Consider the following 27,938-nt stretch of genomic DNA (forward strand, 5'->3'; position numbering starts at 1 on the left):
CCGAAAGGAGAAGATATGGGGGCTCCTCCACCTAAGACAGAGGGACCCTGGGTCCAACTCCAGAAACTTCTGGCCTCCTGGCTGGTCAGAGAGCCGGACTGGGATCAGCGTGTGGATGAGGCCCACATGCTGCAACAGAAGAGGTAGGCTGCCCTAGTCATGCTGCCTCCCACCCCTCCCCGACCTCAGGGCCCTCTGAGCCACTCGGGTGTATCTACCCCTTGGAGCAACCTGGAATGCAATGCCAGGCACTGGGCTGTACCCAGCCCCCTGGTTACAAAACCCAGCTGCCTCTTTTCGTGGGCAGGGCAGGAGGAGACTCAACGTAGGTTCCAAGCCAGGGACAAAATGACACCACAGTTCTAACCTGGCCGCCTCGTGGTGGACGGGTCGGGTGCGGGGGACAGAACGGGACCAGACCAAAGAAGTCCGACCGGAGAGGTAGGAAGGTGCAGGCTGATAGAGGGCAAGTTACTGGGGGGAGGCATGAGATCCCACAGGTTGGGAAAGACTTGCCCCTGGAGAAAGAGTGAGGAATTCCCATTAGTATGAATGAAAGTTGGCTGTATGCGAGGGGAGGGAGCTCGGCTTTGCATTACATCTGGAGCTGACCAGCTGATAAGGGAAACTCAAGCTTATCTACCTTTTATTGAGGAGTCTACCGTGTCCAGGCCATATCCCGAGGACACAGAGATTGAATGAGGCCTGTACCTGCTCCTGGGACGCCTTCAGGTCAGGTGGGGCTGGTACACCTTGGGACAGATCATTTCATGGACAAGTGGCCAGGGCCGGGACCCCTCCTGCAGGTGGGCCTCTGCCTCAGAGCATTTGGGGACCTGGTCGCCCATCAGAGAGCTGCCTAGGGATTCAGGGAGCGGACAGGAGCAGGTCTGTGGTCTAGCTGGGGCTGTCTTCATGTGTGGGCGGTCTCTCCAGTGCCAGTGGCACAGGACCCCTTGGTTTAATGAGCTGCTCTTGTCAACTCGAAATGCTTCATTTTTGAAGTAGGAGTCCTGCATTTTCATTTGGCCCTGGGCCTCACAAATTGTGCAGCTGGTCCTGGGGACAGTCTCAGCCCGCATTTGGGAAAGGCTCTCTGCTTGCTCACCAACCCCCACCCCAGCCCCCGGGAGGGAACTTTGGCCTCCCCACCTCCCTCCAAACTTCTGGGTGAGAGTAGGGCGGTCTTGGAGAGAGAGCTGTGTTCCGGACCTCCCCTCTGCAGATGGTGGTGGGCTAGAGGCCTGGCTGCGAGGGCTGTGTATGCTGCCCCCAGAAGAAGAGGTGAACTCTGGCCCTGGTTGCCCTGAGCTGGGCGGACTCCCACTGGGTGGGATGGGAGAGGGGCTGGCCCATACTCTGCTGGTCCCTCCTGAGAGTACTTTTCTAACTGACAGATTTGAGCTCTACCTTAAGATAAAAAGCTGCTTCTTTAAGTAAAAAAGTTCTTGCTCTGGCTCCCAGGGCAATGGGACGTGAAGATCTGGGGGCTTGGGGACATCATGGGAATCACTGGTCATTCTGTTTGTCCGCCTTTCATCTCTCCCTCATGAACCTCACTTGCCTTGTATACAGCTTGGGAGCCCACATGTGCTTGCCCAGCAGGATGGGCTTCAGTTTTATCTCTCGTTTGGTTCGTCGAGGCAGGGGAGAAACAAAGATCAATTGACAAGAGGCACCTTGGGTTGGATATCTCCACAGGCTTCTGTTCCCAGAGAAGCCCGAGGCTATGCTCCTCCTCCGTCAGGAATGGGGTAAAACACAGAAGGATGAGACAGTCTGTACCCCTCTCCAGATCTCCCCCTCCCCACCGACAGCAGGGATATGTATGTCAGCGGCCCAGTATTTGGAATTTTGGCAGCTTGTAAATTTCCCAAGTCCCAACAACTGGCCCATCTTGGCCTCTCTGCCCCTCTGGTCTCTCAAAGTTCCCCTTGCCCAAGGAGAGCCGGTTCGGCAGGCCTGGGAGCAGGGGTGAAAATATTTACTCAGCCTAGATGGATTCAGACAGTCCAGGCCCTGATGGCTTCCTGTCAGTGTCCCTAGGGCCGCCTGCTCAGGTGCTCAGGCCTTCTGCCCCCCCCAGACTTTCCCACCCACCTAAGGCTTGAGTAACACCCCCCTCCCGCTACCCCTTGCCCCGGGAAAAGCTGGCAATGATGCAACCACAGGGGGAGCCCAGAGCCAGGCTCATCCCCGTCTGACCCTCAGCTAGACTCCAGCAAATAACTCTTTCCAGCATGCCACTGCACACCTTGTTTGACTCCTGTCTGTTCCACGTAGAAAACTTCTCTGATCCTCTCTCTGCTGTTGGCCTCTCTGTGATTCTGTCTCCATCTGACCCATGTTCATCTGCTCCCAGGATCCAAGAGTTTCCTCTGCTCCAGGCAGCCAAGGAAAATGACCTGTGTGTCCTGAAGAAGCTTCTGCTGGACCGAAACTGTGACTTCCGGCAGAGAGGTGGGATGTGGCTTGGGGTGACGGGAGGAGGACCAGAAGCGCCTGCCCGCCTGACCCCCAGACGCTGAGGAGGTCTGCAGCGGGTGGTGGAGAGCACCTCCAGCTGGAGCCCCTTCCTTGAGAGGCCCCAGCAGTCCCTGACACCCCATCTTACTCCTCCGCAGGAGCCCTGGGGGAGACAGCCCTTCATATAGCTGCACTCTATGACAATCTCGAAGCCGCCATGGTGCTGGTAGAGGCTGCCCCGGAGCTGGTCAAGGAGCCCACCTTGTGTGAGCCATTTGTAGGTGAGGAGCCGCATAGTAATTCAAGTTGGAGACAGGACGGGAGGCGCCAATGTCACCTCTTAACCTGGGCCTCTGAAGGAGGGGCAGGGACGGAGAGACAGAGGGTTTAGGAGGGCTGCTCTTGAGTTGGAAGGAATGTAGAAGTCCTGGTCTTGGCCTTTAGCATCCGTGACTTTCTTCAGCCATTCCATTTCCTTTCAATGCCTCTCATGTTCCCTGAAGGACAAAACTCTGTTTCTTTTTCTCATAGCAACATTAGAGTGGTCATATGTACACCCTACCCACAATAATCAAGAGGTGAGGGCAGTGAGGTAGACAGTCTCTGGGACTAATCGCCTGCAGTCCCAGGCCTGGTGAGCCAAGGACAGAAATCTATGCCAGGACCTATCAGAGACCTCCTGTCTGCCAGTGGGATGCTGTGTCCCTGCAGGATCCTGGGGACAGACCCCATGACTGAGAGCTCTCTCTGGCCAGGTCAGACTGCACTGCACATAGCCATCGTGAATCAGAACGTGAACTTGGTGCGAACCCTGCTTGCCCATGGGGCCAGCGTCTCTGCAAGAGCGACAGGCACAGCTTTCCGCCGCAGCCCCCGCAACCTCATCTACTTTGGTGGGAGCAGGGCCAGGACTGGGAGGAAGGGGGAGTGGGGAGGTGGGCGAGAGCCAAGGGAGGGGGGCTGAGGAGGGCTCCAACCCCGGGGAAAGCTGGATGGGGTCAGGCCTTACAGGGCTTAAGGCCAGAGCCAGTTCTCCCCATGGCAGTTGCTCCATCCCTGCCTCTGGTTCTGCTGACAAGTGTCACCAAGCCCAGAGCTCAGATGTGGGGGGAAGGAGGCAGTCGCTCAGGGGCACTGCCCATCCCCTTGGGCACTCATGCCACGGAGCCCTGTGTGTCCGCAGGGGAGCACCCTTTGTCTTTTGCTGCCTGCGTGGGCAGTGAGGAGATCGTGCGGCTGCTCATTGAGCATGGAGCGGACATCCGGGCCCAGGACTCCCTGGGTAAGAGCTGGGGTGAGGAGGGGAGCTGGGATGCTGGGGGCTGGGAGGGCAGGGACCTGGACAGCCCCAGGCCTGTCTCGGGGTGAGCAGGGGAACAGCAGGGCCTTCGGTGCAGTGGCCATGCGACACCCGTGTCCCCCGCAGGAAACACCGTGTTGCACATCCTCATCCTCCAGCCCAACAAGACCTTTGCCTGCCAAATGTACAACCTGCTGCTGTCCTACGATGGGCGCAGGGACCACCTGCAGTCCCTGGACCTCGTGCCCAATCACCAGGGCCTCACCCCCTTCAAGCTGGCCGGCGTGGAGGGCAACACTGTGGTGAGGGACGCTCGCTCCCTGGGCCCTGTGGCTTCCTTCTAAAGACCCTTCCTCCCAAGCCCCCCACAGGGCGCAGTCCCTTACTTCCAACTCCGTGGCTAAATGCTCAGCTGCAGGCTACCCTGATCCAGAGCTTGGAGAAGGGCACTCTAGAATATCTGCTCTGGTGACCCCAAGTGCTGTTCCCTTGGCCTGTCCTCTTCTTTGCCATCTTGAGAGGGTTGGTGGGAAAGAGGGAGAAGCAGAAACCAAAGGAGGTTCACACAGCAGAGACGTGGGGCTCACGGACTGCTTGTTAGTGCCCAGGAGCCCGCTGCAGCCCTCTGGGAGGTGTGGTTCCTGTGGCCGCTCCTCACGTTGACCCTCTGACTCACCGCCGTGTCCCCCCAGATGTTCCAGCACCTGATGCAGAAGCGGAAGCACATCCAGTGGACGTACGGGCCGCTGACCTCCACTCTGTATGACCTCACGGAGATTGACTCCTGGGGGGAGGACGTGTCCTTTCTTGAGCTCGTGGTTTCTTCCAAGAAGCGAGAGGTATGGATGCCACAGTGGACCTGGGGCTGTCAAATATCCAAGTAAAGCCTGTCCGTTTCCTTTGATCCTGAGTTCCAGATACTTCCTGCCTTTTAATAGTTGGGCATGAGAACAGAGCCTTGGGGCCTTTGGGAGAAAAGTCCAGTCTGACTGCATTTTCCCTCTGTCCATATCCAGCCCCTCTGCTTACGTTTGTTATACTATTGTTTTAATTGAGGACCTCTCCAAATCGATGTCACTTCCTATCATTCATTCTGCATTGAGCACCTTCTGAGTCCCAGCTGCTGTAGAAGGAACTGAGACTACAGAAATAAACCTCAGTTCCTGTCAGTCTGCTCCTCAAATTCTGGTCACTGTCCTTAGTAACTGCAGTGGGTACCACTTATGCCATTAGAGGGGTCTGGATTATGAAAAGTGGCAGCAAAATGGATGTCAAGTAGCTTGTCCTGGATGGGCCACAGAAGATGTCACAGAGGAAGGGCTTGAGCTGAGTCTTCAACGGGGAGTTTGAAAGCACCAGAAAGGTGAAGAAAAAGAAAGCTTTCCAGAGAGGGGGAAACAGCGATACTATTCAGATAGGACTGAATTGAGTTAATAGGTAGGAAAGGAAAATTTGTTGAAGACTCTCGTAGAGAGGAGAACATGCTTCAAGCCCTCAGGAACCTCCAAAATGGTGACAAGATATAATTTCTATTGTTTATCTGTGACACGACCATCCTAAGAACCCCTCTAGGACTGTAAGTCTTGGATAGTTGTTAGTAGTGACAGATAGAAGAAAACCTGAAAGGCCTGTTTGTGTGATTTTGCTTGCAGAATATTCCTGGAAACAAATAAACTTCAAGCAGGATTTTTTAGGAATTAGAATCCCAATCTCTTAGTGGTGCCTGGGTGGCTCAGTCGGTTAAGCATCTGGCTTTGGCTCAAGTCATGATCCCAGGGTCTTGAGATCAAGCCCCGCATTGGGCTCTCTGCTCAGCAGGGAGTCTGTTTCTCCATCTGCCTCTGCCTGCCACTCCTCTACTTATGCGTGCACTTGCGCTCTCTCTCTCTCTTTCGCTATGTCAAATAAATAAGTAAGTAAAAAAATAAATTAAAAAAATAACCCCAATCCTTCTGCATGAACAGTGCCAACAGAAATCCCAGGTCCCCAGTTTCAGCGAGCTCTGTGTTCTCCAAGATTCATTCTTGTCTTGATCAACTACTTTTCCCTTCCCTCCAAATTCCGAGCCCCGTTTACATTCCTCCCAGCTCTCTCCTTCAGCTCCACCAGAAGCCCAGAATCCCACATTACGGCAAAAACAGGCTCTCTGGCTGGAGCTGTTTCCACTTCCTGCCCTGAGCTGCCAAACATGTCAGAAAATACCCACCTCCTCTTCTTCCCTCTGGGTTCAGTGGAAAAGATATTATTTTTGCTAATGGTTAATTCCTCCAGCTCTGCTTTGAATTAGGCTTTTCTTACTTTCTCAGATGCCTTATCCCTTCTGTCCCTCTCTCTCATTTGTGCTTAACCTCTTACCATGTACTTACATCAGAGTCCCACCCCACCCTGGGGGCTTAGATTATTGCCACATCCAACCCCTGTGCCTTTATTGCGCCTCTCTGGTCCACAACACTTCCAGAGCAAATGGGACTGCTTCCTTGCTTGTGCCCCCAATGCTCCCCATTGCATTCAGAAAGATCATTCAAATTCCTGACTATGGCATTCACAATGTGCAATGGTCTGCCTCGTATCCGTGTCACCCCTTACAACTCCTGCCTGCCACTCCGCATGGGTCCTCTCATGTCCCCAGACACCCCCGGCTTTCATTTGCAGATGACCTCTCTCACCTCCCTGCCTTGGCAACTGCTGCTACTTCATGGAAGGATCTTCTCAAGCTCCTCCTTCTTCATTCCACTAAGTACTACTCATCCCTCAAAATTCATTGGTGCTCAAATGCCTTGTTTTACTTCTATGATAGTTCCCCTGCAGCACTCACATGAGGCTCAGCATAGAGTGGAAATTTTCTAGTTGTCTGAAAATGAAATGGCTGGCTAACCGAATGAAAGATGATAGCGCAGTTAGAGCCCGGCCCTCTGGGACCCGGTAGGAAATCCTGCCTGCCTCACTGGGCTGGCCACCCCCATCTGTACTCTGCTTCCATGCCAGGCTCGCCAGATCCTGGAGCAGACCCCAGTGAAGCAGCTGGTGAGCTTCAAGTGGAAGAAATACGGGCGGCGGTACTTCTACATTCTGGGTGCCTTGTATACCCTGTATATGATCTGCTTCACCACCTGCTGCATCTACCGCCCCCTCAAGTTCCGCATGGGCAACCGCACAGACCCCCGGGATAATACCGTCCTCGAACAGAAACTACTGCAGGTGACGCCTCCTCGAAGGGGGTGGAAGGGAGTGGTAGCAGGGGATGCTGGTGCTGGAGAGTGGAGGGGAACCTGGGAAAGGCACCGCGCACTGGTCTCCAGAAGCTGCAGGCTCCTGATCACCCAGACGTAAATTAGGCATGAGATAGGAGACCAAAAAGGTGACCTAATAAGCAAAAGCGCACTTGTCCAAGGAGCTGTAGTTTTTCTCACTAACCCTGAAAGAACACTTGGTATTACGAACACCATGCATTTGTCAACTTCTTATAATCTGCAAAGCCTGTTGTTCTAAAAGGAGGAAACCTGTGCTCTGGGTACATTTCTGAGTCGATTTCTGGTGTGCGAGGGCAACACAGGCATCCCCCCTGGCCTACGTTCTCTCCTGTGTGCTGTCAATATAAGGGTGTTGACAATCATGTGTTCTCTGTCTGACCACCTGCCTGGTCTGCTGAAGAAGGGGGCCTGGATTAAGTAGCAGGTTGCAGTCAATAATTTTTGAGGTTCCGTTGACACCTGTGGGCTTGCCATTCTGTAGTGTCCTTCAGAGACCCAGGGAGGTAAGGATGGCTCAGGAGAGGTCTAGAGGAGCTCTGAGAGTCAGCTGTTGAAGGGAGCAAACTCTCCTTCATGGGTGACAGAATGAGTAGACTCTAGTGAGTGCTCCCAAGCATATGTAGTCAGCAAGTATGGCTGCATTGCATTGGTTTCCTGTTCATGGGTAACCAAAATTGTTGTCCTGCTGACCTGAAATAGCCAAAAATGCATGCACATGTATGGGCAGGAAGCAGAAGACAGAGAAAGAAAGAATTTTCCCTAGTAAGTAAGAGCAAGGTGACTGGAGGTTGATGTTGTATGCAGGCTGGGCCAGCCACAGGTAGGATGCAGCCTAAGCTAGGAAGAGGGATCATTTGGGTCAGAAGGGGAACATAAGCCGTTTGCCCAGTCAATGAGAAAAATCTCTGAGTCAGCTTAGTGGGAGGCACAGAGAAGCAGCAGACTAAAGCCTCATCAAACCCCAGAGTAGGGCAAGACACTCCATCTCTCTTGCTTCTTAACCACTTCTCAGTATAAAGTGTGCTCATGGATCCAGAGCCAGTCTCTGACTGAGTCGAGTGTTCTCCCTGGAGAGGACTATCCTGATTGTGGTGGGGCTGCCTTGTTAGAGTGGGCACCCATGCGTTGGGGGAGGTTGTGTCCCATGCATCTCAAAGTGGGCATGAGGGCTGGCCCCAACATGGAACCCACAGAAGGGGAAATAAGGATTTTGAAGACATGGCCCAGTGGGGTAGGCAAGGGACTAGAAATGGGGAAAACGTATACACATGAATGAGTTGAGGGCAGCTGGGCTTTCCCAACATTCTAGACCCTATTTATCAGTCATCTTGTTTTCCTGGTCCTCCTTAGTCCCAAGCTTACCTGGGATTTTTCTGGATTTAGAATGTAGATAGCATTCTGGCCTAAGAGTTGTGTGATGCTGAACGATTGATTACTTGGAGTCTTCTCTATGTGCCCCCTTTCTCTTTGGCACAGGACTAATCTCTTCCTTTGATCCAGATGGTCTCTAGTTAGAAGATCCCTCCCCCCTTACCACAGGACTAAGGGGAGCATAATTATAGCTGAGAACACCTCCCACTCCCTCTTTTTTTCTTTCCTCTTCTTTCCTCCCCCACTCTTATCATCGTTACCCTTTAGTCTTCCACCTAGATAATAGATTCTTTAGGCCAAATAGAAGACTCTTAACTTTTAAATGTTCCTTTCTTGGTGGGAGAGAGGGGCTCAGAGATTAGGAATGCTTCTGTAAGGGGTTCAGGTAGCAAAGACCAACAATGGAAGGTTGCTATTGTTTCGTGTTCCTCCTTGATGGGTGTCCTGAGTTTCTGGTTTATCTGTGTCCTCTTACTCATTAGTAAGCCCATCTGGATAATATCAGGGGCTCCTAAATTTATCACTATGGTCTGAAAGATCCTGCTTTCTCAATGTACCAGGCTTGTTAATATTAGGAAATTCTCTCTCTCTCCCTCTCTCTCTCTCTCTTTTTTGCTTTCCATTACTTAAGAGTCTTAGAAAAATGCAAATGCACCAATAATGTCATGATTTAATTAATGTAATTGTTGACATGTTGGTTAGTCCATGGAGCTTTATCTTAGACAAATGAATACTTTACTATCTAATTATACAATAAATCTGTGCATGCAAGGCTCTCTCAGTCACTGACGGATTTCCCCTGTGGTTCTCATGGGATCCACGAGAGCAGCCCAGCATCACCTTCTCAGGACATTTGAAAGGAGAAGAAAAACTCATCTGTCTATATGTGGTGGTGCAAATGCCACAGAAGCAGACAGAAATGAGGATGGAGTGAATGTCTCTGTCCAGTTTTCGAGATATCTTTGGGGGTTACTGCACTCTAAGATGCCTCATTGTTCAGCTATAAAAGTTGTGCATTTCCAGAGTTTCCCAAGAACTCTATTAATTGAGTTGATTTCCTACCTCCATTCAATTCTACTTGGTTTAGGCAGAACGACATACACTGTAATGCTAGTTCTCTTGGGTTTCCAGACGAGAGGAAGGCGCCAAGCATAGGAGTCGAGCAGCTTGGGTTTTAGTCCTAACTCTGAAGTAGTTGTTCGACCTTGCATAGATCCTAACTCTTACTAGATCAGTGGCTTTTAACCAAGATGGGAAGACGGTAACAATATTTGTTTCTAATACATCAGAATATGTGAAGATGCGGCCCCCCGTCAATGGTATTTTTAAGAACTCTTTGAGTGATCCTAATATTCACCTGGGGCTGAGAACTACTTACTGGCTTCTGTTTCTGAAACCTATTCATCTACAACTTTCCAGTCTTAAGTCAATCCCTCTGATCTTTCAGTTTCCTGATGTGCTGTTCAGCAAGAGGGCATTGCTCTCTCATTGAAATTCCTCTTTGTCTCCTGAAGACTTCTTCAATCTCTCTCCTGCCCTTTTCCCAAAAGCATTTCACTAATTTGTTCATTAAGCAAATAATCATGGAGAGCCTGTAGAGCCTGGACATTGTTGTAGGCATTAGGAATTTATCACGGTCTGAGCAAAACACACATGATCTCTGCCCTTTTGGAGTCTGCAGACTGGTTGATGTTAAGTGAAGGAATAGAAATTTCGTCACGACCTGTGATTGTTACAATTCACATTATGGTTTCGTATGACAAGAAAAAAGACAGGATATTATGAGAGTTTAAAAGAGGGGCCTAGACATGCTGAAAAGCCAGAGGCAGCTTCCCTGAGGGATATACCTAAGCCGAGAGCTGCACACCGGTTCAAGGTGCAGAGTTAGTCTTAGGTGGAAAGCATGCACCCAAAAAACCCCTGCCTTAGGAAGAATTTTGCCAGCATCTGAGAACCAAAAGAAGAGCTAGAGCACAGGAGCTAGGCAGGGCGGAAGCTGCCAGATGAGGTTGTCCAGGCAGACCCTGCTCAAATCATGAAGGGCCTTGCAGGCCATCTTGAAGATTGTACTTCCTATGCCAAAGGTAATGGGAAGCTCAGAAGGATTTTAAATAGGGGAGGAACTTAACAAGACCTTTGATTTCGAAAAACATCTCTGTTCGTAAGGTGGAGAGCAGATTTGAGGACACCAGGGTGGATGTGGGGAGACCAGTTAAGAGGCTGTTATGGTTCAGCAAGCAAGAGATAATGGTGGGTTGGCCTAGGGATGTGCTGGGGGCAGGGTTTGGCATTGCTATGGCACATCAGCAGGGAAGTGTGCAGACCGTGGCTGGAATGACTCATAGGTTTCCATTCATTTAAATGATTTTGCAAGGACATGGATGGAGCTAGAGAGTATAATGCTAAGTGAAGTAAGTCAGTTAGAGAGATAATTACCATAGGATTTCACTTACATGTGGAATTTAAGAAACAAAACAAACAGAGCAAAGAAAAGAGACAAACAACAACAACAACAAACAAAACCCTACTCTTTTTTTTTGGGACGCCTGGGTGGCTCAGTTGGTTGAGCAGCTGCCTTCGGCTCAGGTCATGATCCCAGTGTCCTGGGATCGAGTCCCGCATCGGGCTCCTTGCTCCGCGGGGAGCCTGCTTCTCCCTCTGACTCTGCCTTCCACTCTGTCTGCCTGTGCTCGCTCGTGCTTGCTCGCTCTCTGACAAATAAATAAATAAATAAATAAAAGAAAAAAAAAAAAACCCTACTCTTAACAATGGAAAACAAACACGATTATCAGAGAAGATGAGTGAAATACGGGAGAGGGATACAGAGTACACTTGCTTATCTCAGACCCTGGGTGATGTATGGAATTGTCGAATCACTGTATTATACTCCCGAAACTAACTTAACACCGTCTATGAACTATAGTTATTTTTTAATTTTTTAATTTTTAAAATTAAAATTTTAAAAAGGAATAGAAAGAACACTGTCCTAAGAATAACTACGAAAGCAACAACAAACGGAATAATTCAGGAATCATTTATTAAATATTTGCTTTGGGCAAAAAAAAAAAAAAAAAAAAAAAGAAGAAAAAAAAATGTTGTCCTCCCGCTGTCATGGTCAGTGCGATTGAATTGTCTACACATCATTATTCCTCACAAGCTCTGAACAACCCAAAACACCGCAGCTATTTGAAAACCCAGCTGATAGCCAGCTCGGCACAACATGGTTCAGGAATCCTAAGCACCTTATTGGGGACAAGCACAGCAAATTAAAAAGGAAAAGAGATGAACAGAAGTGGGGAGGTTGGTAGGTAAAAATAACATGTGCTAAGTGCTTGCTTTGTGCACTTGACACGCATTTACCAGTGCTTGTGGGAGCTGATTAAAATGCAGATTCTGACAATAAAGCTCCAGTGGGACCCGAGATCTCCAACTAGCTGCAGGGGATGCTGATGTTTTGATTCCGTGGGCCACATTTCGGATGACAAAGCCTCATATCATTTAATCCATATAGATACCCTAATTACTAAGGAAAAGTGTCACCATTTTAAAGACGATGAATCTGAGGTCAGGAGAGGTTAAGTACTTTGGCAAAGACACTCAGCTGGTAAGGGAAGCCCTGGGACCAGGATTTTGGTCTGCTTCACCTAAGAACTTCGCTTTTAACCACTGAGCTAGGACATTTGTCTCTCCGGAGTGATATGCTGGGTCCCAGTCTTCTTTCTCTGTGGTCCCACAGAGAAACTCATGGCTCCAGGCTTTGAGGGCCTCCTGGGGCCTGCCACATGCTCCACTTTGTCTAGCTATGCCTCATCTCTCACTGTCTGGATGGGGGATACCGAGGGTTAGGAGCAGCTCTGGTTAGGAACCCCTGCACACTCTAGAGGATCAGAGTAGCCCCTCATTACGACCCAGCAGGACATTTTCTGGGAACTTCCTTTGCAAGTTGGGGTCTTGGGGAGGAAAAGAAGGTCTAGGACTGGAAATTGAGCATTGTTTCTGCTGTCTTCCCACTTCTTCTGGATTGCTCACGCTCTCTGCCCTTCTCCGCATGGTGCAGGTGACTCTGACTCTGCTATGCCCACCCACTCTGGGCATTTCCTTCCAGGCAGTGAGCTCAGCCAGCTGGTAAATGAGAGCAAGGTCATTAGGCTCACTTCCATGAAGTATGAATGATCAGCCTCCTCAGGGGATTTGGTTGTTGACAACTGAAATTCCAAGCATATGATGATGTCAAGAATTCCAGTCATTAATGAGAGACATTTATTTTTAGAGGAGCGGGATAGGATATTTTCTCAGTGCATTATTAGCCAGGCCCTCTTAGGTGACCTTGAGCTACAAATCTCAGAATCCTGGAGAAGCCCAATTCTTTGTGACCTTCTCCCCATTTGCTTCCAGATGGGCTCCCCCAGTCCTTCTTCCGGATTCCATCTTTATCTCCCTTCTGCAACTGTCAGATCATGCTCAGCTTGCACCTGCCTGCTTACCCCATCCTCTCCCCCCTTCCTTCTTTCAAACGAATAGAGCATCCTCTACACGGTGCGCTGTGCATTGTGGCTGAAAAGGAGTGAGATGCTCCTGCTCTTAGGGAGCTCTGAGATTACAGGTGAGGCATGGAGTACCCTGATAATTATAGTGTGCTGGGTAAGGTCTGTAAGCAGAGTGGTGCCAGGTGCCTGGGGGAGAACCCCCGAGCTGGGGTGGAGCAGCAGGAGAGGAGCCCTAGGAGGAATGCTATCACCTGACTTTTAAGGCTTCAGGTGCGCCAGGAACTGTGATGAAGGAGGGCATTTTAAGAAGAGGGCACAGTCTACAGAAAGGCCTGGATTAACACCCAAGAACCCCAATAGTTCCGTGTGGCTAGAGCATCACACAGAACATGGGGACACAGAGGAGGAACCAGACCAGCAAGCGTTCTGTACATCACGACGTACGGTAGTCCAGATCTTATTTTTTTAAATTCACCCCTCCCGGTGGCACTTCTAATTAAAAGAATATAGGCCCATGATTTAAAAATCAGAGGGCAGGCATAATGAAGAGCATGGGGGCCGGCCCCTCCTGACATATGTCTTGTTCCATGAAGGCAACCAGGTTTTACCTCTTTAAGCTTTTCATTCCGGTTGTTACCGCCACCCTGCTGAACAATATGCTTGTGTCTTTATTCATTAAATTTAGACATTATCAATGGGATTTCTGCTAGTAAAGACCTTAGAGCACCCTCCATTCACGTCTTCCCGCCATTTCTTTTTTAAAATTATTTATTTATTTATTTATTTATTTATTTATTTATCTCTCTATCTATCTGAGAGAGAGACTGAGAGAGAGAGAGAGAGCATGCAAGCAAGGGGAGGGGCAGAGGGAAAGAAACTCTCCCGCAGACTCCCTACTCAGCGCAGAGCCCAACATGGGGCTTGAGCCCACAGCCCTGGGATCATGATCTTAGCCCACACCAAGAGTTAATGCTTCACTGACTGAGTGACCCCAGCACCCCTCTCCCTTTCATTTCTATTCTGAAGACTTAAGGCAACAAGGAAATGTAGTGAACAGGGATGCCATGTCATGACATAAGCATTTTAGAAAGACCAGTCCAGAAGCACGGTGGGGAGTGGGCCAAATGAGGGAAATGGCTTCATGGTAAACCAGATGACAGATGCCACGGGTTTGCATTAAGGGAAAAGTGCTGTGAATTGAGGGAAAGGGTAGCGTTTGAGAGAGAACTGGGAGACTGAATGAACAGGGCCTCAAGAATGAGTATGTCTTCTACTTTACTTTGTCAAACACAACCTGATCCCAAAACCATTTTACGAAGACCACAAATCCCGAAAGCTGTGGGTCAGCTTCTCAATATAGACAGAAAATCTTTTTTTAAAAAATTATCACATAATGTATTATTTGTTTCCAGGGTACAGGTCTGTGACTCATCATTCTTACACAATTCACAACACTCACCATAGCACATACCCTCCCCAATGTCCATCACCCAGCCATCTTATCTCTCCCACCGCCCTCCCCTCCAGGAACCCTCAGCTTGTTTCCTGAGATTAGGAGTCTCTTTTGGCTTGTCTCCCTTCCTGGTCCCATCTTGTTTCATTTTTCCCTCCCTTCCCTCCATGAACCCCTGCCCTGCCTCTGAAATTCCTTATATCAGAGAGATCATATGATAATTGTCTTTTTCTGATTGGCTTATTTCGCTTAACATAATACCCTCTAGTTCCATCCGTGGTGTTGCAAATGGCAAGATTTCAACTTTTTTATGGCTGCATAACATTCCAGTGTGTGTGTGTGTGTGTGTATCATTTCTTCTTTATCCATTCATCTGTTGATGGACATCTAGGTTCTTTCCATAGTTAGGCTATTGTGGACATTGCTGCTATATACATTTGGGTGCATGTGCCCCTTTGGATCACTACATTTGTATCTTTTTCTTTTTTTAAGATTTTATTTTTTTACTTGTCAGAGAGAGAGAGAGATCACAAGCAGGCAGAGTGGCAGGGAGAGGCAGAAAGAGAAGCAGGCTCCCTGCTGAGCAGAGAGCCTGATTCAGGACTTGATCCCAGGATCCTGGGATCATGACCTAAGCCAAAGGCAGTGGCTTAACCCACTGAGCCACCCAGGCGCCCCAATGCATTTGTATCTTTATGGTAAATACCCAGTAGTGTGATTGCTGGGTCATAGGGTAGCCCTATTTTCAACTTTTTGAGGAACCTCCACACTATTTTCCGGAGTGGCTGCACCAGCTTGCATTCCCACCGAAAATGTAGGAGGGTTCCCCTTTCTCTGCATCCTTGCCAACATCTGTCATTTCATGACTTATTAATTTTAGACATTCTGACTGGTGTGAGGTGGTATCTCACTGTGGTTTTGATTTGTATTTCTCTGATGCCGAGTGATATTGAGCACTTTTTCATGTTAGACAGAAAATTTTGAATTCAATCTCCAAAGAATAAAATTCTCAGAAATTCAAAGGAAAGCTCATTCCCAGCTTGAGTTTAGGCTTAACTAATGGAGGTGGTTAATGAAGGGAGAATTCTTATTATCAGTTCAATAGACATCAATAAGTCATTCATCAAAATTCAGTGCTCCTGTCCATTTTTTAAACATGAAAATCTCAACTTTGAAAAGTTATCTATTCCAAATTGAGAGCCAGACTTATACGTATAAGTGTGAAACACTAGAATTCTCCCTTAAAACAAAAGGAAAAGCAAAGTGTTCTAAAAGCCCAATGGCTCCATTATTTTTTCATCTTTATTGAGGTATAACTGACTAAGAAAATTGCGTGATACCTAAGGTATACATTGCAGTAACTTGGAGTATGTGTACAATGTGAAAGGGTTCCCACCATCTAGTTCATTAACACATTCATCACCTCACCTAGTTATTCTCTTTGCTAGTTTTTGATGAGAGCAATTAAATTCTACTCTCTTAGCAAATTTGTTTAAAGATTTATTTATTTATTTTAGAGAGAGAGAGAGATAGAGAGAGAGAGCAAGCAGGAAGGGCAGAGGGAGAGAGAGAACCTCATGCAAACTCCCTGCTGAAGGCAGAGCCCCATGCAGGGCTTGATCTCATGACCCTGAGCCAAAACCAAAAGTCAGACTCTAAACTGTCTGAGCCACCCAGGCGCCATTTCAGTTGTATAATACAGTGCAGTAATCAACCGTAGTCCTGTTGTATGTTAGGTTCTTAAGTCTTATTTATCTTACAGCTTTAAAAGTGTAGACCTTTTTACCAACTTCTCCCTATTTCTTCCACTCCACAGACCCTGCCAACCACTTTTCTATTCTCTGTTTCTAGGATTTTGACTTTTTTTTTTTTTTTGGGCCCACATATAACTGGTACCACTTGCAGTTTGTCTTTCTGTGTTGGGCTTATTTTACTTAAGATAATACCCTTAAGATCCATCTATGTTGTCACAAATGGCAGCACTTCCTTCTTTTCTTGTGGCTGAATAATATTTTACTGTGTATATGTATACCATGTTTTTTTTTTTATCCATTCATCCACTGATGGTCACTTAGGTTGTTTCCATATCTTGTCTATTATGAATACTGCTACAATGAATATGGGAGTGCAGATATCTCTTCAAGATCCTGTTTTTATTTTTTCTGGGTGCATGCCTAGAAGTGGAATTTCTGGATCATATTGCGGTTATGTTTTTAATTTTGTGAGGAACCTCCATACTGTTTTCCATGGTGCTGTATCAATTTGCATTCCTATAATGCATAAGAGTTCCCTTTCTCTATATCTTCACCAAATTGTTATCCCCTGTTTTTTTAAATTTTTTTTGATGATATTCTATCAGGTGTGAGGTGATAATATCATTTTGGTTTTGATTAGCATTTCCCTGGTCATTGGTGATGTCGAGCAACTTTATATGTCTTTGGAAAAAATATTTATTAAGTTCCTCTGACCAGTTTTTAATTAGATTGTTGTTATTTGTGCTATTGAGTTGTATGAATTGTCATTATTTTTATTGCAATTTTCACACATATATATTACTTTTTACTTCTAGAGAGAGCAATTAAAGGCAAATAAAACCCCTATGTGAAGGTCTTGTGTGGTGACCTTGGACAGCAGTGAGGAAGGGGGCCCACAGGAGACTGTGGCACTGTCTGGCCTGGTTTAGGGGAGAGGACTTTGGGGACAGAGTTGTGGAGGCAGCTACTTTAGGACAGTCAGATCCCCGGTGGAGCTGTGACAAAGCTCGGGACACCTGTTACTCACGTGAACTTATGCAGAACTCCTACTTGGTTTGTTTTTGTTTTATTTGAGAGAGAGAATTCAGGGTTGGGGTGGAGGACAGAGGGAGAAGGAAAGAGAGAATCTCAAACAGATTCCCTGCTGAGCACAGAAGCCCCATAGTGGGGCTTGGTCTCCCCATCCTGAGTTTAGGACCTGAGCTAAAACCAAAAGTTTGTCTCTTAACCGTCTAACTCAGGCACCCCAGAACTCCTACTTGTAAAGGAATCTGTTAAACAAGCCGAGGTGTGGAGGTGAGGGGAAGCCCCAGAAGAAGAGTGTGGTGACTGTACCCAACTGTCTCCATGGGTTGGGAGTTTCACCTTTTCATCTCCAGAGGGACTAGCCAATGCCCATCTCCCACTGTCCTCTAGGGGCGCTGTGATTCCCCCCAAAACGCGCAGAGCCAACTTGTGCAGTTTTTTTAATTAGTTGAGCCAAGAAAGAAAGGTTGGTGGCAGTTTTCCAGACATATTTAACCAAGATACAAACTTGTAAAAAAAATTCAAAATTTTTGTACAGACACATAATTGGCACAGATGCCGATATTTTATTTCTATAGTTAATGTACTTATTATTTATCCCACTCACTACCTGACCTCAAAAGGAGTTGGAATGTTTTACAACTAAAGAGAGATGTTATAGGAACATTAAAATAAAGAAAAAGAACAAGGCTCATGAATTGAATTTCAGGACAGAGGTGGGGGAATTCAGTTAGACCTGAGTATAAAAAACAAAACAAAAGAGAACAGAACAAACACGCAACCTCGGAGCCTCCTTGGAAGCAAGGCACAAGGAAAATTGTCCATTAGATGATAACATAAAATTGACCAGTTTGTCAGGAGAATATCAATTCTTTAAACAACAATAACAAAGTCACCGAAGTCTAGCCACAGGTGGTTAGATCACATTGTTTACCAGGAACATAGACACCAGCTCTTTTTCTGATCTCTCTTGGGCCCTTGGATTTACCTGAAACATTTCCACCCTCTGCTGGTAAGTCTGGTCCTACTCTTCCATGAAGGCTATATTCTTGGCTGCTTCAACCATGGGGCTCCTAGTGGTACCTTCTTTATATCATTGATCACCTCCTACCACATAGCATCTCTTCCTATTTCAAAGCTATGCCTCTCACTGGACCATTCACCAAGCATCCTGCTGAGGGATGCTTAGAGGTTCCAATTTATCAGCAGAGCAGAGATGATTAGCATTCCTTACGCCTAATGAGGGATCACATCCTTCCTAGCTTAGATCATCAACTTTCCCACTGGAGCCAGGGACTCTCAACTCTTTTCTTGGGTGCACCACTCAGAGAGGTGACCTTAGAGAAGGGAGTTCCTCGAAGTGTAAAGCATACCTGAATGTGTTGAAGTTATTTGTACAATTTCATGGGGGAGATTACATATATATGAACACATTTTTCTGGTAAAAGTGTCCACAGTCTTAATGATACTCTCCAATGGACTCATAACTCCAAAAAAAGTTAAGGATCATTATTGTAGAATTCTATCACTGCATATGTGTAATGTTGTAAGACTTTCACTGTGAAATCACATGCACATAAAGAGGATGGTCTTCTTTGACCTTGACCTTAGGGCTATATCTTCTATACCCATTGCTCAGGATAAGACTAGGATAAAGGATAGGGATAAGATAAAACTTAACTAAAGTTAAGTTTTCAACCCTTCCAAAACTAAAACCCATTCAATATCTCTAACCCTTTTTTCTGACATTTTTTCTGTTGCCAAATCATAATGAAACTACAATTAATATATCTATGGTGCTTTCTGGTTTATAAACTACATCCAGATACATCACCTAATATGATCTCCACAATAACACTGGAAGGTGAAGCATTCAAGTTTCCATTTTACAGATGAGAAACCTCAGACACGGAGAGATTTTGGTGGCTTATTCAAGGTTTTGCTAAAATTTGTTGGTTCTGGGTCCATTCTGGAATCTGAGTTCTGTGATATGTTTACAGCCTAGTCAATCTTCCAAACACCACAATGAGATTGGAAAAGCTGGACTTTCAGCATAGTTGAAACCATCCCAAACCACTAATACTTCTTCCTGTTGGTTTAGCTTTCTCGACTCAATGCTCTGAAATGTGATCTCAGCCCCTTGGTACACACATCATAAATTACTGCTCACCATATATATTACAGCGATTTGCTAGGGGGTGGCTCATGTGATTAGCATGTACAACACATATTAAGCTTTGGATACATATACTAATGCCCTGATCACAGAGTTAGCCACAATAACAAATACAATAGTGGGGGCTGGGAGGAGTGATGGTGGTAATGGGAGCTTTTCTGTATCTGAGACAGACCTCAGTTGCTTTAGACCACTTGCCCGAAAGAGATTTGACTCTTGATCCATCAAAAAGTGCTTACCCTGTACTACTCCCACAGGAGGCCTATGTGACTCAGCAGGATAAAATCCGTCTGGTGGGGGAGTTGGTGACCGTCATAGGGGCTGTGATCATCTTGCTCCTAGAGGTGAGGTACCATCAAGGTCCAAGCTGAGGCCATCCATCTGGGGTCCCAGATTGAGCTGCAGTCCACATTGTCCTTTTGTTTTACTGGCCTCTTCCTAGATCCCAGACATCTTTAGGGTTGGTGCTTCTCGATATTTTGGACAGACTATCCTCGGGGGACCATTCCATGTCATCATGTAAGTGTCCCTTCCTTTTGGTCTCCTGCTTTCCCTTGCCAGAATTGTTCCAGGTCTCCCATTTACTCTCTGGGACCTAGAGCTCAGTTGACTCTCACCTTCAGGGATTTCTCTCCAGCAGGCTCATATGTGTGTTTTGGGTGTAAGGACTAAGCCTGCGGGGGTGCTACCACAAGTTTTCACCATGCTAGAGGATACCAAGAATTTTTCCTCTCTCACTCATTGTTCTCTGCCTCCCGCCCCCCCAGCATCATCTATGCCTGCATGGTGCTGGTGACCATGGTGATGCGGCTCTCCAACATGAATGGAGAGATGGTGCCTATGTCCATCGCCCTGGTGCTGGGCTGGTGCAGTGTTATGTATTTCGCTCGAGGATTCCAGATGCTTGGTCCCTTCAGCATCATGATCCAGAAGGTCAGTGCTTTCCCCAAAGCTTCCTCTGGCTTTAGCCTTAGGACATTTCTGGACAAAGGGAGGAAGTCAGAGCAAACAGGAAAACAAAATACTGCTCTGAGTGAATCTGGTGGAGCTAGGGGGCCTCCAATCTAGCAGGATGGCTGCAGAGAGACAGCCACTCCACCTTCCCTTCCCTTCCGTTTCCTGTAGATGATTTTTGGAGACCTCATGCGTTTCTGCTGGCTAATGGCTGTGGTTATTCTGGGATTTGCCTCAGGTAAGAGCACTCTCCCCTCTTCTACTAGGTCATGGGGTCCAGTTCTTCAGAAAGTTGGCTTACTCTTGCTCATTTGTACTCTGTTTTGATCGTCACCCCCCATCCTGGTAGAAACTGACTAAAAAAGTACACTCATATCCATAGGATCAGGGTCACTCAGGTTGGCTTAGAAGGGAAACCATGTGCTCTGACCAATAACATTCATGTTGACTAACTGCTCTGCGAGATCTTTAAAGAAGAGATAAAAGAAAAGCTTTGGAGAGAGAGGGCCATTCAACAGGAAAGACTGGCCAGTTGCGGATCTCAGAAAACTATGTGGGCAGAGACAGTGCAATATTTAACTCCTCTATGTTTATACTTCAGAAGATGAAACAAAAAATTCAGTAACACAAAACATACTTTTTTCTTCCTATGTGTGATTGAAGTTGAGAGAAGAAGAAAGAATTCAAGGAGGAGGTGCCAAAAGAGATTCTAGAAAGTTTGAGAATGAAGGAGGAAAACAGAAGAAAAAAAAACTGTAAAGAGAATTTGAGGAAGGAATGAGCTAGGTCTCAGTCTCAGCCCAAGCCACTGGTTGGGGGAGAGGGGGAGCATCAGGGTAGAGAGAAGAGCATAGTCAGAAAATAACAGCCAGTGTCTGTTGGGTGAGGGAGGTGAGGGAGGGTGAGCATGGTGAACAAGTAGGAGAAAGGTCTTAGGGAAAGGTGCTAAGAGGATGGAAGAGCAGTAAGTCTGGCAGCTCAAATCCAGTCTCTAACGTCTACAACTAAACATCTATAAGACAAGAGGATGTCCTAGGCAGTATTTGAAGACATCCCCCCACCCCAATTCTAAAAGACCATGGCTTTTAGTAGAAAGGGCACTATTCTTATCCTAAGAATTCCCATTTAACAGGGATTTCCACCAAATAGTAGACTAAAAAAATACCCCAAGATCTGAGCTAGGAATGGGTAAAACTGTGGTAGTCTGCCTATTTGGAGTATTCCTTCTGTATTCCTTCTCCCTCATTCTCCACCCCATCTGCTCACATCTTAAATTACTGCTCACAACATGTGTGTGTAGTTACACAGTATGCATATGTTGCATGTAGTATATGGTATCATGACTTGGTGACTACAGAACGAGGCCATGATGACGGAGTAGCTTTCTGTAGATGTCTTATACCCAGAATCTCCTAAACCATCTCTTCTCGGTTGTTGTACTTGCTTTTTGATGCTTTGCCATAGACCCTATTTCCATTCTTGAGATCCCTTAGTTTATACTTCAGTTCCTCATACAGACAGGAGTCTTTTAAAGGTTCTAATGCCGTAGTACAGGATGTGCAGTATTATCCAGCAGGCTACACACTGAGCAGGGAAACCTTCTCCATGAGGGTCCAAGATCACCCAGGGAATCTCAGAGTGATGGATGGGTATTTAAAGGTCACTGAGATTTTTTTTTATAGGCGCTTTTCTTTTAGTCATTTCTTATGTCAATTATTTGAAATTTTTGGAGAGTCCATGCATTCTTGTAACCAATCATCTTTTAAATATTCTATTTTCTAACATGTGAAAAGCAGTTGATGACTTATTTTGTGTGTGTATAGTAAGTCACCTAACTGCTTTTCACCATATATATATATATTTATAATACATGCACATACTTTATATACACATTTTGCTAAATGACTGAGTATTACCATTGTCCAGAGTGATGAACTTGGTCATCTGACATCTCAGGGTTTGCCAGATCCACATGTGGAATATTACTTACATGTATACAGTCACATATGTACATTTATGGGCTTATCTGTGTGTCTGCAAGTGTGTAAGTATGTGGAGATATGACTAGGCCCATACTTATTGTGATAACTCCCTGTTTCCCCACCTCCATGCCCACTTCCTGGGCGGAGCAGCGTTCTATGTCATTTTCCAGACAGAGGACCCAGCCAATCTGGGGCAATTCTATGACTATCCCATGGCACTGTTCAGCACCTTTGAGCTTTTCCTCACCGTCATTGATGGGCCTGCCAACTACGAAGTGAACTTGCCCTTCATGTTTGGCATTGTCTACTTTGCCTTCACCATCATCGCCACACTGCTTATGCTCAACCTATTCATCGCCATGATGGGTGACACACACTGGCGGGTGGCCCATGAGCGGGACGAGCTCTGGAGGGCCCAGGTGAGTTTATTAGTGTTAGTCTTACTAGGGGAAGAGTATGGAGAGAAAAATCAAAGTGGGATAAGTATGGTAGATGACTCTTAGGAGAGTCACAGAATAATCCAGTGGGGTTGTCACCTCAACAAAGATATATTTGGTAGAGGAAGAGACAAAAGGAGGGTAAAATAGTATGATAGGAGTAGGTTCAATACCCAAGAGCTAAAGTATTGGTCACAGGGGAAAAGTAGGTCTAATAGTCAACCTTGGGTCTAGTAAGAACTAGAAAATGTCTTATTCTTATATATTCTAGTTTTTTAATTTTTTAAATTTAGTTATTTTTTAAAGTTTTTTCTTTTTTTTTTTAAGCAATCTCTATACCCAACATGGGGCTTAAACTCACAACCCTGAGATTAAGAGTTGCATCTCATGCTTTACTGATTGAGCCAGCCAGATGCCCCTATATATTCTAGTTTTTAATTTGAACCTTATCTTCTGTTTTTCTCCCTGTTTCTCTATGATTTTTTCTTTATATCATTGAGGATAATACAATTTTAGAGTTGGAAGTATCTTTAGTGGTCCTCTGGTTGAGCTCCTAACCAGAGATAAATTATTCATTAGTCAAAAGGTCATTTAATATATTCTTTACTGCTGATTAGGACCTTATTATCATATGGTTTTGGATAATGGTTGGGAGGAGGAGAGCTTTAGTCTTATTTCAAAAGTCTTTGTTACTAGAAATGTGCATGTTGCATTGAGCTTAAACCTATCTTCCTACAATTCCATATTTTGGGCTCAGCCTTTTCTTCTCATACAACACAGAACATACTCTTCTGTATGAACACCATTCAGACATTTGAATAAAACCATCATTTATCCCCTCAGACTTTCCATTCACTTAATAATAATTACTTAGAGCCTGTTATATGTTGGTAAATGTCTAGGAGCTGGGGACACCATCATGAACACAAATGTCATCTGTGTCTTCATGGAGTCTACAGTCTGGTTCCGAAGATGGCCATTAAATGATGGACTTCCTGGAACCCTGTACAATTACAGTAGGAAAAGTGTCACAGAGAAGTAGAAGATACTAAGAACAGGATGCAACAGAGCAGTCTGATGGGAAAGTTAGGAAATGCTTTCCTGATGGAGTAGCATTTAAGATGAGCCCCTAAACCTGGGTAAGAATTAGCCAGTTAAGATGAATAAAAGAAAGAGACGAAGGGTAGGGGTTGTATCATTCAGAACTCTTGGCTACAGGGACAGAAAACCAAACTCAAATAGACTTAAAAAAAAAAAAAAAGGCATTGGGAGGAGGCTGTGTTGGTCCTTATAACCAACACAGTTTAAAGTACTAAACCAGCTTTAGGCATATCTGGCCAGAGCTGTATCTCCATTTCCCACATGACATTAGTTTCTATGTTCTGTTCTTCTATCCAGACTCTCCTAAGTCACTCTCTCCCATCATGTTGGTGAGATGTCTTCTAGAAGCTCTAAACTTCCAAAGGAATGAGTAGATGTTCTGCACTGCACAATTCCAAGGATCCCTTTTCTGTAGTAATCTGTGTGCTTCCTGATGCTGTACATTATGTACCCCCTCAGAGAGCATCTTTCCCATGAGAATCCAGTGTAAGCTCCATCTCACTGCAACTTAGTTCCATCCGGTCTAAGTTCCATAAGCACATCCCTGAATTTGAGGTTAAGGCCAATGACTGACGAGTGGTGATAGTGGTGCTGGAGTTTAGGGGAGAATAGACTAATTAGCCAGGCCTGTGTGTAGTCCAGTCTACCCTAACTGATGGACAGAGTGGTAAAGGGGCAATGCTCTAAGAGAAAGGGGTTCTGTTACCAGAAGAAGGGGCTGACTTATGGCACCACAGGACACATAAATGCCCTTTTCAAGATAAAGAAGGAGAAGAGTGCTATAGGGAAAGGGAACAAATGATTAAAATTCCTGAGGTTGTAGGAAACTTGGTGCAACTAAGAAAGTCAAGTGGAAGAACATGACATGGGGAATTGGTCTACTTTAATGATTGCTGGTGCCTTCAACTAACCAAAATCATGGTCCTTTCAAAACTAGAGTGGTCCTGATAGGATTGGAGGAATGCAGTATAAAAAGGGGTCATGCCTTTCTTTGCTTTGGACTATAAATGGAACCTCAAATTGAGCCAGGTGTTTTAGCAAATATACAATTTGCCCTTATCAAGATCATGATCAACTAGAACTCTTGTATCTTTGTTATGCAACTTAATTAGTGAAGCCCCTTTGCCATTTTCCTGTACTTATACAGATACTTTGGTCTTAAACATAAATGTGTAGGACCTTATATTTGGTTCTCTTAAATTTCACGTTTTTGATTTTTGACCAGCATTCCAGTCTGATGAGATCATTTTTATATTGCTTCTGTCACCTCACATATTATATATCCCTCCCAGTTTTGTGTCACAGGCATATTTGATAAGCTTGTCTTCTATGTTTCATCTAAGTAATTAATGAGGGCTGGTCAAAGGACAGAATATGTGATATGCCACTAGAATTTTCCCTGCCAAGTTTACAGTCATTAACCCACTCTTTTTCTTTGTAGGATACGGGTATATAATTTGCTATAAATTCCCTGAACATTAGCAGCATTGTTTCATCTCTGCCATCATAGAGATTCTATTTAATCATTTCATTTAAATCAAGATAGCTGGTCTATGGCTTTCCTATGAAAAAGCAAATGAAATTAGTTTGGAGTGGCTCATTTTCTATGAATGTGAATAGTAATGTAGCGATCATGGTTTTATTGAAAATGCTCATAAAATATTCTCTCTCTCCTTTTATGATGGATGATGAGTAAAGCAGGTAGCATGATGCCTGGCACAGGCTAGAGCATGGCTAAAGGACTGCCATCTCTCCAATCTCTGGTATCCTCATCTGACAGGTTCTTCTTTGGTACCTATGTCAGTGGCCTCCAGTGTCCCCTGAAACATCATGACTCTTTCTGAGTTTCTTCTACCTCTTACTCCTCCCAGGTGGTGGCTACCACGGTGATGCTGGAGAGGAAGCTGCCTCGGTTCCTGTGGCCTCGCTCTGGGATCTGCGGGTACCAGTATGGGCTGGGAGACCGCTGGTTCCTGCGGTGAGTGACACTGTATATATGTAAAGTGCCAACAAGTGTGAGGCTGTAGGAATAGGGTGACCAGTTCCACATTGATCACACATCTTTTCATTACTGAGATCCCCAATTGGACCAAAAGGAGATGTCATCACTCTATAAAGTGAGACTGCATTAGCCTGTTTAGGGGAAGTGGGTGGAGCTGATGAGGAGGGTGACAAGACCGCTAATAGCTGATGCCAGGTTGTGAGTACATCAGGGCAGTAACGTGTGTGTGGCTGTGTATGTGTCCACGCTCAGATGTGGGTATGGGCTACCCAACTCGTTCTATTTTGTTCCCCCCTGACCCCCATTTCTAGTATATTTTTGCCTTGAAGCTAACCTTCTCCATATTCGACCTTCAGCTCCTGACCATGGTTCTTCCCACGCTCTCCTTTTTCTCTTTCATGTTCACTACTAAACACACACACACACACACACACACACACACACACACATACACATGTCCCACTACTTTCCAAATCCTGACTGCTCACCTCTTTGGTCTCTATCCCACTTTACCCTCCATTGTACTGTACTTCCATTCATTTGATCCTGGGACTCTGGTCCTTTCCTTCCCCGTCCTCTTGGTCCTGTTTCCTCTGTGCATTCTTTCTACCTCTCCTTCTCGTCATAGTCCTTTTCTCTTCACCTCAATTGAGTCCCTTCCCTTTGCCCTCCTCAGAGTTGAGAACCACCAGGATCAAAATCCTTTGCGAGTACTTCGCTACGTGGAAGCTTTCAAGGGCTCAGACAAGGAGGATGGACAAGAGCAGCTTACTGAGAAACAGCCCTCTGTTTCGGCGACTGAAAGTGGGACCCTAGCCAGAGCCTCTCTGACACCGCCCACCCCCTCCCTGTCCCGGACCACATCTCACAGCAGCAGCCACCGGGGCTGGGAGATCCTTCGTCGCAACACCCTGGGACACGTGAATCTCGGGCTGGACCTTGGTGAGGGGGATGGAGAGGACAATATCTATCATTTATGATGAGGATCCTTGTTACTGTTGGCCTGACAAACGGGTGGGCCTAGTTGGGGACAGTGCCTAATTTTCATGCCTGTTAATCATGGGGAGGAGGTGAACAGAATAATTCTTAAAGTCCATATCTCACCCTTCACATCAGCATTTCTGGAGATAGGCAATGGGCATCTGTTGCCCCACATACCTCCTGGGTTCATAGAAGTTCCATATCATGAGAAAAAAGGTATCTCTTCAAGCAGAGTTGGATTTGGCCGTCAAAGATATGAGGTAGAGATGCTAGACTAACATGTGGATCAACTTTCTTTCTGCCTCACGCAGGGCCTAGAACACAGTAAGCTGTGAAGCCTGCCTGATTCCACAAGCTTACCATGGGCAGAGCCAGGCTTGGCACTGAGGTTGTGGCCCCTCCCTTTTTCTTATATCCCTGTAGGACTTTCTCCTTACCTAGCAACCAAACCCCAACTCGAAAATTGCAAGGCGAAATGTCCTTTATTCTTGTCTTATTTTTAATAATGTTATTGTGGGAAGATACACATAACATAAAATTTACTATTTTAACCACTTTCAGGGATACAATTCAATGGCACTAAGTCCACTTACCTTGTATCACCATCGCAGGACGATTTCGTCATCCCAAACTGGAATTCTTGCATTCCTTGAACTCCCCACCATCCCCTCTGCACAGCCCCTGATAATCAATATTCTACTTTGTGTCTATGAATTTGCCTACTCTAGGTACCTCATGGAAGTAGAATCATGCATTATTAGTCCTCCTGTGCCTGGTTTATTTCACTTAGCGTAATATTTTCAAGATTCATCCCTGTTGTAGCAGGCATCAGAATTTCGTTCCTTTTAAAGGCCAAATAATATTTCATTGTATGGATAGACCACATCTTATTTATTCATTCATCCACTGGTGTCCACCATTCAGGTTGTTTCCACCTTCTGGCTATTGTGAGTAATACTGCTATGCACATTGGTGTATAATTCTCTTCAAGTCCTTGCTTGCAGTTCCTTTGGGTATATTGCTAGATGTGGAATTGCTGGATCTTATGGTAATTATAATTTAATGTTTTGAGGAATTGCCACACTGTTTGTTGTTTTGCTTTTTTCTTCCTTCTCTCCTCCTCCTCCCCCCAAACCATTCTTCTTCTCCTTCTCCTCCTTCTCTGTCCCTTTCCCTCTCCTCCCCCTCCCCCTCCCC

At 46.0% G+C, this 27,938-nt stretch overlaps 1 protein-coding gene across 1 annotated transcript; it reads left to right on the forward strand.

Annotated features, from left to right (window-relative positions):
- Positions 1–27,785, forward strand: TRPV5 (transient receptor potential cation channel subfamily V member 5). The gene is made up of 15 exons (XM_032304613.1): positions 1–143; positions 2,363–2,460; positions 2,625–2,747; positions 3,222–3,359; positions 3,650–3,748; positions 3,893–4,068; positions 4,459–4,605; positions 6,752–6,964; positions 19,542–19,628; positions 19,727–19,803; positions 20,052–20,217; positions 20,410–20,476; positions 22,371–22,639; positions 25,630–25,736; positions 26,437–27,785. The coding sequence occupies exons 1-15, from the start codon at positions 16–18 to the stop codon at positions 26,738–26,740; spliced, it is 2,199 nt and encodes a 732-aa protein (XP_032160504.1). The 5' UTR covers positions 1–15; the 3' UTR covers positions 26,741–27,785.
- Positions 27,786–27,938: the final 153 nt, after the last annotated feature.

Source organism: Mustela erminea, chromosome 11 (assembly GCF_009829155.1).
Source record: "Mustela erminea isolate mMusErm1 chromosome 11, mMusErm1.Pri, whole genome shotgun sequence".
In the NCBI taxonomy this organism is placed as follows: Eukaryota; Metazoa; Chordata; class Mammalia; order Carnivora; family Mustelidae; genus Mustela; species Mustela erminea.